This window comes from Alligator mississippiensis, chromosome 7, assembly GCF_030867095.1.
Source record: "Alligator mississippiensis isolate rAllMis1 chromosome 7, rAllMis1, whole genome shotgun sequence".
Taxonomy (NCBI): domain Eukaryota; kingdom Metazoa; phylum Chordata; order Crocodylia; family Alligatoridae; genus Alligator; species Alligator mississippiensis.
In genome coordinates, this window is record NC_081830.1 from 30,178,636 (window position 1) to 30,192,580 (window position 13,945).

Sequence of the window (13,945 nt, forward strand, 5' to 3'; positions counted from 1 at the left end):
TATTTGAAGTCCCACGGTGAGAGCCTGGGACAGAGGATGTTCACTGGTTGTAGTGCCATACATGATGTTTAGAATGATTGAGTTCTGCTCGTTTGATATGATTTGGAACTGATTTGGCTGATTTGACCAGGAACACGTGTGTGTGTGTGTGTGTGTGTGTGTGTGTGTGTGTGTGTGTGTGTGTGTGTGTGTGTGTGGCCCTGGTGTACATGGGTTTGTACTTCCCTCTCCAGTTGAGGGAATTATGGGCAGGGCAATGTGCTGTAGAGGGGACACAACAGCCCAGCAGCCGCCTCCATCCCCTATAGAGTCAGGTCCAGTCAATCAATTACTTAACTATATACAGATTTATTATTACAACAAAACCATTAAAGGGTAAGGACATTATATATATTATACATACACACACACACAGTTATCATTTAAAATACAGATGAACAATAGAACAAACCAGACCAAAGGATATTGATTGGGCAGCCTTATAACTCTATTCGTATACAAACGATTACTTCAAATTATTCACATAAACTGTAAGGCACAGTCCACAAATATAATTAGCAGTCCTTAGACTACCTGGGTGCCCTCCAGGGCAGGGGCCCCACTCCCAAGGTACCACTACAGGAATGGAGGTGGGAGGAAAGAAAAAGGAGAGGAAGACCCCAAAGTCTCCTAAACTCCCCCGCTATCACCTGGGAGCGGCCCACGTGGCGCCCCTTCGCAACTCTTCGGGGGGTCCCCCCCCTGTGGGGAGGCTGTCTCCAGGGTAACTTACTACTCCACAGTCCCAGAGGGTTGCCTCTTGTTCTCCAGGTCAAGTTCTGTTCCCCACCAGGTTTTCCTGCCACCTGACTCTGCTGCCACTGTCCTGGCTTAGGGACACATGCACTGCTGTGTGTAGTGGACGCTTTGCCTTGGGCAAGGGGTTGTAGGCCTGGACAGCCTTGTGCCGCACTGGGGCTTGGTCTGTTCCTGGACCCTCTGGGCAGCGTCATCTGCACTGAGCTGCTGCCCCGTGTCAGCAGCCATAGACCCGAGCCACCTCAAGCAGCTCCCAGGGTCTCTCACCCTCCGTGCAGCACCTCCTGCACTGAGCTCCCAGCCTCATTCTGGGGGTTGAGGACCTGAACTGCCCCAGGGGCTCCAAAGATCCTGCTCTGTACACTGGCCTATGCACCGTGTCTCTGGCTGCATAGCAGAGGTTGGAGACCCGAGCTGCCTCACAGAGCTCCCAGGGTCTGGACGCTGTGCACCGTGCTGCACACTGAGAGCCTAACTGCCGGAGCCGTCCGTCGCTCCCCACTGATAGAAGTCTTCAGGGGCTCTTCCTGGGCTACTGCTTCGCCATGCTGAGCAGCTCTCCTCAGGTCTTCTAAGCCCCGCTCTTCTCTCTTCTCTGTCCCTGACACATCTCCCCTCCTGCTGGGCATGTGGCTCCTTTTATACGCTCCAGGGCTCCACCCCTGAAGTCTTCCAGACCTGACAGTTTCCAGTCTTCAATCAGGTCCGGGAGAGCTCTTCTTCCCCTCCCCTCAGGTGTTGGCTACAAATGTCTAACTTGGGATCCTTAAAATTCTGTTTTTTTAGATGGATTGAAACACTGTAATGAAGTTAAATCATAAACGTTGGGGCTGGTCCCCCCACCACATGCACAACCACACAGTAGCAAGCTACAGGAGTCAGGTATACCTATCCCACAGGCGCTGGAGTCTGCCGTTGAGGCTTCTTTCAGCGTGGTGTTATCCTCCAGAAGGGGGTCGCCGGCTGGTCCTTCTGGCTGGACAGGTCGGGTGCTGGTCAAGTTGGAGTTCAAGAGGGCGCTGCTGAGGGTCACTTTTCACTGCTTTTTATCTGTCCTTGGCAGACTTTGGTGACTCCCCAGTTTTCAGGTTTGCCCAATCCAGGGGTCATTGACCCTCGTGGGACTTCACCCTCGGTGGCTACTGGATGGCATCTGCCAGCCCCAGGGGTTGTCCGCATGTACGTACAGGTTTGGGAGTCCATTGATGAATTTTGAATAGGGCTCTGGGAGCGGTTGATCTGGAGATATTCATCCCAAAAGTTGGTCCCCGGCGTTGATTAACTCAGACCAGGGCTTCTAGCCCTTGAACAGTAAGGTTTAGAGATTTCCTGGTTGTTACATTGTCTTCTATTGATTTCTTCCGTTGGTTGATCTGCGGCTTTCCTAGGTGTTAATTGCTGTCTGCTACTGTGTTACGCATTCAATCACTGATTCACTCGCTCTTTCAGGGGCCTACCTGATACAGGGAAGCAGCAGTTTGACTCCTGCCCTTGTTAACATTGTTACTAAACACGTGTAGTTGAAAGTTGAAGAGTAAAAAATATAAGCTACAAAAGTAATGCCATGGCACACAAATAGATAAAAATACCAAAATACAAGGGGAGATACAAAATGCGCACACATAAATTTTAAAACACAATTCCTTATCTTAAAGTGAAAGAAAGAGGAAGGAAGAAAAGGTAGAAGAGGAAAAACATATTCAAAGAGGGGAGAGAAAATGCAGGCAAGAGGAAAAGGGGGCTTTCTGCTACACAGGAAAGGGATGCTATGTTATTTCTCTTGCTGTCTCCTGATTGGTGGATGGGCTCCACCAATCAAAACAGTAGGATCTCAAGTATAAATGTCTCCACTGTGGAGTTTGACTTTATGGTTTTATTTTAAGGGTGACTTAGAGGTTGAATCTGACCTCTCCTGTTTTATTTGTTGGGTTTTCAGGCCTCAGGTTCAAATGTCAGTGCAAATTTACTCAAGGTTAAACTTGACCAAGCAGATTAAAAATTCATGACATTCCTTGAACAACAGGGATAAAAGGCCTCTTGCAGTTAGGCAGAATCACTTCTAACCTCCCTTTTATCCATCACTAGGGGCTTTGAAGCTGGTTAAGAACCAAATCAATGCCAGCAGGCTACTGAATCCCCTGGTTAAAAAGAGGAAGCTGCCCTTAGAGGGGAGGAAGTGGAAATGTTTATAATAGTAGGCTCATCTGAGGCTTCCTGGAGAAGGGGGTTTGGAAGCCTGTACTGTGAGTAGTTGGAAGAGCCACAGGACAAAAGGCCTAGCTAGGATGGGTGGTGGGATGTGCTTTGGGTGCAGAGCAGAATGCAACTGTGGTGATGCAGGGTTGCTGTGGTTTTTGTAGCTCCTTATGTGGTATTTTAGGCAAAGGATTTGGGTGCAGCTGTAGTGCTCTCACTTTCAAAGCCTGTTGAGCTAGCACTGCTGAGAATATTGCCCGAATGGTCCTTGTAAGTCAAGTCCTGTGTTTTCCTGTAAGACAAGTCTTCAACACCGGGAGCCTCCCATCTCTCTCCAGGAAGAGGGTAGCACTTCCAAAAAGTTCTTGGTCTCCCTCCTGTTTCAGCCAGGTAGGAGAATGAATTTTGAGGAAGCAGCTGCAATTGAGCTCAGCTTATTCTATGCAGGTCCCTCAAAGATTCTAGTTGATGAAAGCAGGAAAGCTTCTTTGAGTAGATGTGATATCTTTTATTAGACTAACTTAGTAGGAAAAAAGTTCTTTTAAGCTTTCAGGCACAAGCACCCTTCTTCAGGCATAGGGAGTCTTTGCGGGTCTGAGATCGCCAAGGTTGATGAGAACTATTTTTACTCTTTTTTTACCTTTACTGAGCTGGGGTATATTCATGCCCATTGTTGCACTTAGAAAATGAGTTTTTAAACCTAGTGCCCCAAGAATTGACACAACACCCACTTCATCAATAGCAGAAAGGCTTTAATAACAATACCACAAGCAAGCTATAAAACTAAACGACAGAAAAGCCCCCTTCCCAAAATAAAATGAGCTACTTCACAATGTCCTAGTACATATTTAGCTGCAGCAGTGTTTTCTCACCAATGCAGGCAGAGGAAGCTGGTCCAGTCTTGCAGCTTTTACCAAGCAGGTTCCGTTGCTGGGTGAGATGTTTCAGTGATCTTCCTCTCTTTCTCTTGGAGTGCACATCTTGCTGGCAAATTTGCTTAGCTCTTATACTGTTTAATTGTATAACTTCAAAGCACTTTTCCTTGATAGTTGGCTGATTTAAGTCCAAACAAAACAGGGAGGAAAAGGGTGACCATCATATTACAATTGTTAAATTGTCTGGCTCCTGTTTCTGGATCTGTCTAGGTGTGAAGACTTATGTTTCTCTGCAGCCCCTGCAATTATAAGTCAGTTGCAGGTAATGAGTCTTGAGTGATCAAACAGGATGCTTAGAGGCAGTACTGGAACTGTCTTTGGGTATTTATCAATGTGGCAAATTTGCAAAAGCTTGTACCAGTGATGGTGTATTTACAAAACTCCAGACATACATTGAATAGTTGAGATATTTGTAACACCTTAGACACTGGATGCCTGTTTTGAGAAATGTGAGCAAGGTGCATTTGTCATGTACAAGGCATTTTTCCTGTACCTTTGTATTTTCCTTAGCTGCTAGGCCAATTGAAATGGATATGTAGTTTCCTTGCCTTTACTGGCTTAGCCTTTTCTTTGGCTTTCTTAGATACACATATGTGATGAGCATGTCAGGTCTGTTAACACTTTTCTTGATTTTACATAATTTAGCAGAGAGAATAAAACCAATTGGGGTTGCTCTATTTTGTATGGTCCCAGCTGCCACTTTGCATTTTTGTGCAAGATGCACTGATATTTTAATTTGGTCATAAAGATTCTATGTGTAGGCCTGGCCAAGGTGTTACTGTATTCACTGTCAGCATCATGACCTACATATGAGAAGCTTCCCAGCTTATTAGCAACCTCTCAGACATCCCTAGTCAATGCTAATATTACTTGTCCAGGAGTGCAGCTCCTGTTTTAGACAGATGAGTTGAACTAATGGAGATCTGGTCTTTTTTTAATCTCACTCCCTGAATGCAGTTAGTCTTCCAGATGGTTACCCAGTATCTATCTGGATCCCTTCTTAGATGCCCTAACCAAAAGAGAGCAAAAAGACAAGGAGTAGCAAAGTGGCCCAATGCTATTTGAAACACAAATGTTCAGCAGTTATTCCACGGCCCTTCTCTGAATTCTGAGGTGAGTCACTGATGTGGGGTGCTCTATGTAAAAACAAAAGAAGAAGAAAACAAACAGCCCTCCCTGCCCCCATCATTAAAAGAAAGTTGATTGAGTGGCTGGCATTGAGCATTCAGGTTGTTTTATAGATGTGCGTGCGGGGAGATGGGCTCTTTAATTAGCACAACTGAGAGGTGTGCTAATTAAAAGTGCCCAAAGTGTCAGGTGTATCAGCGTCCCTGTGCTGAAAAATGGCAGCAGGGCGCTTTGAAATAAAGCTTGTCGAACAAGTTTAAAGTGCCCCATCACCATTTTTCAGTGCAGGGTCATTGATGCATGTGACAGTAGAGTCTGCTGGAGTGTGGCAATTTTACCATGCTCCAGCAGACTTGATTATTTGCATCTGCCCCAATGTGCTGTAATTACAAATGAAATTACAGCATGTCGGAGCAGACTCCCTGCATGTGTATAGGAGCCCTCAAAACTTAGCAAGTACTATCAAAGGTAATCCTGGTTGTCATCAACCCCTCCATTCGAGGACGGTCTCCGCTACAACTCATTGATGGGTCCTGAGGTGACTTAGAGTCCAATCCTCAATAATGTCAACTCTCATGAAAAAAATCATGAAACTCCTGATTTCCAAGTCAAATTAACTCTGACTTGCTATCTCCTGATAGACAGATCAAATCTTGGGATTTTTTTCTTTTGGTGCAGCTAGAGACTGCCAAGCTGGTAAATCTGTGAAGGGGAAGGGGCCGGGGAGAAGGAAGGGGTGGGGGAGGGTGGGAAGATGGAGGCCCCAACACTGAGGGAGGGAGTGGGGCAGGGCCAGGGGTGAACGGGACCCTGCGGCCAAGCCAGGTCATACAACAGAGGTGTGGGCGGCTGCCTGTGCGTGTCCCTCACTCCCAAGCCACAGCCCGCCCCAGCCCTGCTGCTGCCCCCTCACTCTTGACCAGGGCATGCAAGGACTCCCTCCCCGGGCTCCACCACCCCCTTCACGAATAACACCCCCCACCCACACACACACACTTCAAAAATAGCATCTCATGATTTACACTCCTAATCTCTTGATTTTTAAGAGTTTGTCTCATGACTTTTGACAGGGCGGGGCTGGCAACACTGAAACCTTCAGCCACGGATCTGTCCGCGGGTAACAGGGCTCGCGCAGGCGTGCGCAGGTGCGCAGCGCGGCAGAGACGGGTGGGTCCAGAGCGGGGCGCAGAGGTGGGCCCTGCGGGGCAGCAGCAGCAGCAGCCAGGCACTTCCTAATTCCCCGAAGTAGGTAGGTGCCCCCTGTCTGCTCAGAGGCGCGGCGACTAGCTCCCGGGGCCCGGAGGACTGCCGGAAGCTGGTCCGCCCCGCGCTCCCTGCTGCCACCGCCCGGACCAGCCTGCCCCGCTCCGGCCTCGCCCCGCTCTACCTCTCGGCCAATCGCAGCCCCACCCCCCGCGCGGGGGGCAGGGGACGAGGCGTTGCTAGGCAGCGGGCCGGGGCCTGGCGCGCTCGTGACGTCACGCGTGGGTCGCGGTTTAGTGACGCATTTCCGCCTCCGGCAGCCGAAGGAGGCCTATGTACAAATGGCTACTGCGAGCGCTGCGCGCCCTGTTCTTCGCGCGCCGTCCCGACGCTTCGCCCAGCCCCAGGAAGAGGAGGCACCCCAGGTGGGCGCGGGCGCGGGCCGGGGGAGTGGCGGCCGGGCGGGCGCTCGGGAGCCGGTGCAGGGAGGGAGGGACGTCGCTTGCTGCGTTTTCCAGAAGGACGTTTCAGACCCAGCGGCGTTTCCCAGGTTGTTCCCCTGCTCCTCGCACCCGGCCCGCTGCGCTCAGGATACCCGCTTCTGTTCCCCCACCCGCTCCTCTGGCTACCACAGTGCTTGGATGGAGGGAAGCAGTCTGGTCGCAGATGCGAGCAGGGGCTTGCTAGTCTTTCTTTGTTGCCTGTGTTTTGTTTTAGGTTGGTTTGGTTTTGTTTCTTTTGTTTTGTATGTTTTGTTTCTGTTGTATTTAAGTTGTCCCTTTTTAACTGTGGGCTTTGAACGTCGGCTGCACACTTTCTGTCTCCCCCTAATCTCAGCATGACGGGGAGTTAGATATAGTCACCTTCTGCCTTAAAAGATCTGTAGTCCTGTTCACTGCGCTCCTGCTCTCGAGAGCTGTGGAGGAAATTCTCGTCCCATTATGTCCAGAAAACCACTTTTGTGCACAGATTAACGTGTCACTTCTGTATCTTCCTTTGGACAAAGGAAGCATGAAATACCAATGACTGTTAGTAGAAAAATGTAACCTCTGCTAAAGGAGAAGTATTGCACCAAGGGTTGGCTTGAGGACTTCATTCTTGTTAATTCTGAATATCTAATTGCTGAGGCTTCTGAGCCCTTATTGAACAGCAGGAGTAGAAAAGCTTCAGTCTAATATTTGGTTTCATAAACTTTTTGTTGTATGATGATAATCCTTTTGTTATGACTCTTTCCCTTTTAAATTTTCAGATCTTCACATTTCTACACCAGGCTTGCACCTGTCCTTTCAAGGGGACTTAGTAAAGTTTGTGCTATTGGCTCCAAGTTAGCCTCTACACCCCAATGTTAACGCATCATTTCTTCTAGGCTTCTTCAGGACCTGATTCATTTTAGCTCTGAATATCTAATTGCTGAGGCTTCAGAAACCTTATTGATTATCAGGAGAAGAAAACATTCAGCCTAAACATTTTTATTTCATGATTTCATTTGATTTAATGTATTGCACTGCTCACTTTTTCTTTTGTGCAATCTTTTCAGTTATCTAAAAGATGTGGTCACATCTATCCTCTGCAGGGTCCTAGTGAATTTTTTCACTAGATATGTTTTAATCTTTCCTCAGCCAGAGACCAGGCAGGGATTGTCTGACAGGATTCTTTTTGGTATGAAGTCTGAAGTCTTTTGTATCATGTTTCCAATACGGATGCAGTTTTGTCAGTGTCACTGCTTCTTAGCACTGCACGCTACCTGCATCTGTATTAATGTAGTTAGTTCCCAAAGACTTGTTAGCTTGCTCTTCTCCAAGTGGAGCTTTGTTTTTAGTGTAAAGGTCCTTGCATCAGTCTTGCTTTAGGGCGGTGCTGCTCTTGGTTCACAGAGTAGGGGAAAGTAACTGTGGTGCGTGCACCTCAATCAGATTTCAGCTTCTGAGCTCCAGCCAATGAGGGAGCCTGGACTGAACGGGAGGGATTGCATCTTCTGTTCGTCTAGGCTTTTATGCTTCAGCTCCTACTGAAGTGTCCTTGTGAGAGTCTTGTTCTGTACCACTTCTTTTGGTAAAAAAACAAACAAACAGCCTTTGCTAGAGAACCTTTTCTTGCATAACAGAAGTCACCATTCTCTACTGTCAGACAGTACTGATTCTGCACCTGGACTTATGAGGAAGTGGAACTTTCTTCCCAACTTGAATGCTTCGACCATTCTTGACTAAACACATTTGAGAGAGCTGCTTGCTGTAATGAGAAGAAAAATTTTTGGAGAGAGTTAAAGCCTGAAGATTTTGTCTTTATGTCCTAGATCAGGAGTTGTCAACCGGAGGGGTCCACTGCTGCCACCCACCACCCCGCGCTGCTGCCACTTCACATCCGGCTGCCAGGGATACACTTATTTAAAAAGGTTGAAAACCCCTGTCCTAGATGACACTATTTGTATTGAATGGGTGAGCAGGGCTGATGGTGTCCAGTCAGAGGGATGCTGCAGAAGAAAGCTGCTTCGCACCTCTTCCCAAGTTCATCTTCTGACTGGTCCTAGTGGAAAAGCATCTTTCAGTATTGGTAGTTGAGGTCTCCTGCCCCAACTGAGAGACAAAACCAGTGTAAGAACTCACTATTGTAGATTCTGTGTAAGAAAGCTTCCAAGGAGAAAAGAGCTTGGCTTGTGGTATATGGGCATCGTTCTCCATCACGAGTCCTGTACAAGGGGAATGGTTGGAACAGTTGGTTTTTTTCAGCTCTCTAGCACTGAATTACATGCATCTAGTAGGGCTTCATATCTTCCTCTGAGCATTCGCTTACCGTTGCAAACTGTAGTAGCAGATTAGCTAAGCAGGTGGTTGGAGATTGGGTGTATCCCTTGTAAAAGTTAAGCTGCTTCTAACCTAGTTGGAATCATGTTTTCTGGAAAGGTTGTTGCACAGCAAAGACAATTCCCAGGTAGTGACGTGGCCTGACTGCACTGGGATGAGTGGAACTTGAATGGGCAGGTATTTGGCCACATAGTGAGACCCTGTCTTGTTGAGCACTGAGTTGTTTTAATCCACAAACTTTAAACCAGCGCAAAAGGCTGAATGGCTGCTCCTGTTTGAATGGATGCTCCCATATAAACCCAGTCTTCTTTTGGTTCTTCTAAAATTGATTATGCATTAATTTTGGGTGAAACTGAAGTAAACCCTTCTCAGTCCAGACTCTGCTTGCCTACAGACATTTGCCCTGGTCTGTCCAAATAAGTTTCAGACCCACACCTAAATGAAACTGAGGTTAATTTCTTGTATGACTAGCTCAGTGCCTCAAGGGTGAGCTTCAAATTCCCCTTACAAGGGAAAATAACTTCTATCTTGCAGTTATATGGAAAAGATAACAAGGAGATGGGCATGCTGACAGCTGGCACGAGCAACTTCTGTATGTCTGTAATCCTTTTTTTCCTCTACCAGCAAACTTGAAAAACATTTAATTTTCTGAAATTCTTATCCAAAGAAGTCTTCAAACATTCACTAGTTGCCTCTGGTCAAAGACAGATGTACTAGTATTGTATGTGCTTTCTTGAGTCCAGCTGTACAGTTACTCTAAGGGAAAGACTGAAAAGAATTTGGGGTATGCTTAGAATGTTGGACACTGAGTGACTGGGATCCAAACTGTGGTGATGCGTAGGGGGTGCACGTTGGTGCACCCCCTGATGGCCGCGCTCGCTGCTTAGGCAATGGGCAGTGGGGGCAGGCGGGAATGTGGGTGCCCCCCCTGCAAGCGCTGGCCGATTGCTGCACTCGCTTCAACCACTTTCGGGAGTGGCTGCAGCTGCTTCTGGGAGTGGCTGGAGTGATCAGCTGGCTCTTGCTCCCAGAAGCGGCTACAGCCAGTGCAGCGATCAGTCGCAGCCCCCTGGGATTGCAGGATCACCTGTGGGGGGACACCTTCCCCCCCCCCGGTTGCTGAGACTAGTTGCAGGGGGGACATGTGCTCCCCCTGACTAAGGTGGCACCAGTTGCCCATGGATCCAAAACCAGATCAATTATTAAGACGTGGAGTAGAGCAAGACATTTCAGCAGGGGCAGGAATGAAAACATTTAGCCAGTAGTACACTAGACCCTGGAGTCAAGAATTCAACCTTCTCGGTTAACAAATGAAAATTTGACTTTTTTTTTTTCTTTACAGCTTTAAATTATGCCCCAATCAACTGTCCTCTACACTGGTTGGAAAAAGGGTATGAAAAGAACAGGGCCTGATCTTGCGTACGTATATGTCAGGGTGGTTCTGCTGCTATGATGCATCCACTTTTGCAGTTATTAAAGAGAAATTTAATTCTGCCTAAAATATGTGAAAACAATGACCTGAGATGGGCATTGTCCTCTGAAACTGGGAAGAGGGATGGAGGAGGATGTTTCCCTTCACTTGAAGTGTGTTTTTCAAATGATTGGGTTAGGAGTGCACATCTCCTTTTCAGTCTTTTTTTTAATAAATGAGATCTCCCTGGTCTCACTCTTCTTTTCCAACTTGGTGTTGAACACTATATAGTCCTAATGAAAGTGTGTATGTGTGTCTGCTCATCTTTTTCTACTTCCAGGTTTTTGGTCGGTCTTCTCACGGGCTTGGGAGTTTCTGACTTCTTTCTTTAGCCATCATGCCTAAGCTGCAGAAGGGATGGACAAACTAGTCTTGCTTGGTGATCAAAGATTATTTTTAAAGTCTCATGAATGGACAGGTTACTTATACTGACTGCAGAAATGCTAAATGCAAGAGAGGCAAGACTCCACAGAAGAGCTTATCTCTGCTCTTATTAGTCAGATATTTGAAAGTAGTAAATGATTAATCTTTTCTGTTACATGCTCTTATCTGTTACTTCATTGCTAGTTACCTGTACTAGGAAACTGTTCCTGGAAAGCTCTTGGGGAAGGTGAGCTGACTCTAGACTGACTTGTTTGCTTGCCAGAATTGGACTGTTAAGACTCAGGGGCATTGGGACCCATGTCCAGGTGCAGTTCTGTTTAAGTTTCCAGGCCATATAGAGGGTGCAGGAAGGAAGGGTACATTCAGGGACTTCTTGTCTTCATCCATTCCTCCCTCTCCACCTGTATTTCATAGTTTTATAGTTGGTAGGGTCGGAAGGGACCTGAGGAGATCATCTAGTCCAATCCCCTGCCATGGCAGGAAAGAGTACTGGGGTCCAATGACCCTGGCCAGATGTTCATCCAGCCTTTTTTTTAAAGACCCCCAGGATAGGAGCCAGCACCACTTCTTTTGGAAGTTGGTTCCAGGTCTTAGCCGCCCTGACAGTGAAATAGTGCTTCCTAATGTCTAGCCTGAAACTACCCTCCGCTAGCTTGTGTCCATTGTTTCTTGTAACTCCTGGGATTGCTTGGGGGAACAGGGACTCTCCCAGTGCTTGCTGGTCCCCCTTGATTAGTTTGTAGACTGCCACTAGATCCCCTCTCAGCCTTCTCTTTTGGAGGCTGAACAGGTTCAGGTCCCTCAGCCTCTCCTCGTAGGGCCTGCTCTGCTGACCCCGATCATGCAGGTGCCCCTCCTTTGGATCCTCTCCATATTGGCCACATCCCTTCTGAAGTGCGGTGCCCAGAATAGGACGCAGTACTCCAGCTGCAGCCTGACCAGTGTTGCATAGAGGGGGAGGATCATCTCTTTGGACCTGCTTGAGATGCATCTGTGGATGCACGACAAGGTGTGGTTGGCCTTGCTGACTGCATCCCCACACTGCCGGCCCATGTTCATTGTGGCATCAGTGATGACTCCGAGATCCTTTTCTGTCTTGACACTGGCGAGAAGGGAGTTCCCCAGCCTGTAGGTGTGCCACTGGTTCTTCCTCCCCAGGTGCATTACCCTGCACTTGTCAGTGTTGAATCCCATCCTGTTCTCATCTGCCCACCCCTGTAACCTGTCTAGATCCGCCTGCAGCCTGTTCCTTCCTACTAGCGTACCCACTTCACCCCACATCTTGGTGTCATCTGCGAATTTGAACAGGGCGTTTTCTACCTCCTTGCCCAAGTCACTTATGAAGATGTTGAATAGTGCAGGCCGGAGGACCGAGCCCTGGGGAACCCCACTGCCTACATCCCTCCAGGTCGAATAAGACCCGTCCACTACCACCCTCTGGGTGCAGCCCTCCAGCCAGTTAGTGACCCATTTGACCGTGTAGGCATCAACACCACTGTCTCCTAGTTTCTTACTGAGAATGGGGTGAGAGACAGTGTCAAAGGCCTTCCTGAAGTCCAGGAAGACTATATCCACTGTAACACCTGCATCCAAGGACTTGGTGACCTGGTCATAGAAGGCCACCAGGTTGGTTTGATAAGACCTGCCCCAGTGAACCCATGCTGGTTGCCCCTGAGCATAACCTCCCCTGCTGGCCCTTCCTGGACGTGTGCCAGGATAATTCTTTCGAAAAGCTTCCCCAGGACCGAGGTAGGACTCACGGGCCTTTAGTTTCCTGGGTCCTCCTTCCTCCCTTTTTTGAAGATGGGGACCACATTGGCCCTTTTCCAGTCCTCCGGCACATCGCCTTTATGCCATGAGTGCTCATAGAGCTGTGCTAGAGGTCCCACAATGATCCCTGCTAGTTCCTTCAGCACTCTGGGGTGGAGATCATCAGGACCTGCGGATTTAAATACATCTAGTCCCTCCAGAAGTTCCCTGACAAGGTCCTCATTAACCCTAGGCCTGGGTGTGCCACCCACAGGGCCCTCGGCGGGGTGGGGGGCGCCAGTGGGGGAGATATCTGCGTCCCTCTTCAGAAATACGGAGGCAGAGAAATTGTTGAATATGTCAGCTTTACTGTCAGGTGAGATGACCAGATTTCCTAGCATGTCCTGCAGAGGCCCCACATTACCTGGCACCTTCTTTTGCCCCCCTATGTATTTGAAAAAGGACTTCTTGTTGTCCTTGATCTGGGTTGCTAGTCCCAGCTCCATTTCCACCTTGGCCTTCCTGACCGCCCCCTTACATTCCCGAGCTACCGAGTTATAGCCCTGTCTTGTGATGGCCCCTCCCTTCCAATGGGTGTATGCCTCCTTTTTTTGTTTGGAGACGTTCCCGGATGCTTTTGGTGAGCCATGGGGGCCTTTGTGCCCTCTTGTCCCCTTTGATTCATGTAGGGATTACTTTCCTTTGAGCTTGGAGGATCATCTCCTTAAGGAGTGACCATTCCTCTTGGACACTCAACTCCCTCCTGCCCTGGGACCTCAGGGCTTCCCCCGCTAGTTTTCTCACCTCATTGAAGTCCACCCTCCTGAAGTTGAGGGTTGCTGCCTTGCTGGAGGCTTTTACCACCTTGCGCTGGATGGTAAATTCCAGCAGACGATCGCTATCGCCCAGGTGGTTGAGCACCCACAGACCCCGTATTGGGTTGTTGCCCGTGGCCAGTACCAACATTATGGCACAACATACCACTTCTCCCAAACATACATTCTCATGTACTCGCAAACATGAATTATGGGACAAAAATATACACGGGTGTCTCATAAAAAATGAAGTCAAAGGTGTTGCATCTATGTTGGTAACTTCCTGATGGCTTCCATGTCAAGGATGGCTTAGTGATTAGGGAACCAGCTTGGACCTAGAAGCAGTCCTTGCTCCATCTCATGTTCCATGTGTGACTTTGATCAAGTTGCTTAGCTTCTTTGTGCCTCAGTTCTCCAGCTCTGTCTCCCCTTGTGTGGGGGGTTGGCCTAGATAACCTCTTGAGG

General features: G+C 48.3%; 1 protein-coding gene across 5 annotated transcripts in view; it reads left to right on the plus strand.

Moving 5' to 3' along the window:
* The first annotated feature begins 6,555 nt into the window (after window positions 1-6,555).
* Window positions 6,556-13,945, plus strand: part of SENP2 (SUMO specific peptidase 2) — a 36,723-nt gene continuing 29,333 nt past the window's right edge. For 2 of the 5 annotated variants that reach the window (XM_059730757.1, XM_059730758.1), the window contains exons 1-3: window positions 6,599-6,685; window positions 8,554-8,652; window positions 10,404-10,480. In XM_059730757.1, coding sequence (XP_059586740.1) covers window positions 10,413-10,480 — 68 coding nt within the window. In that variant the 5' untranslated portion in view covers window positions 6,599-6,685; window positions 8,554-8,652; window positions 10,404-10,412. Of the gene's footprint in view, window positions 6,686-8,553; window positions 8,653-10,403; window positions 10,481-13,945 lie in introns of all 5 variants that reach the window. The other 3 variants (XM_014604609.2, XM_014604608.3, XM_006263935.3) reach the window with 3 other exon arrangements.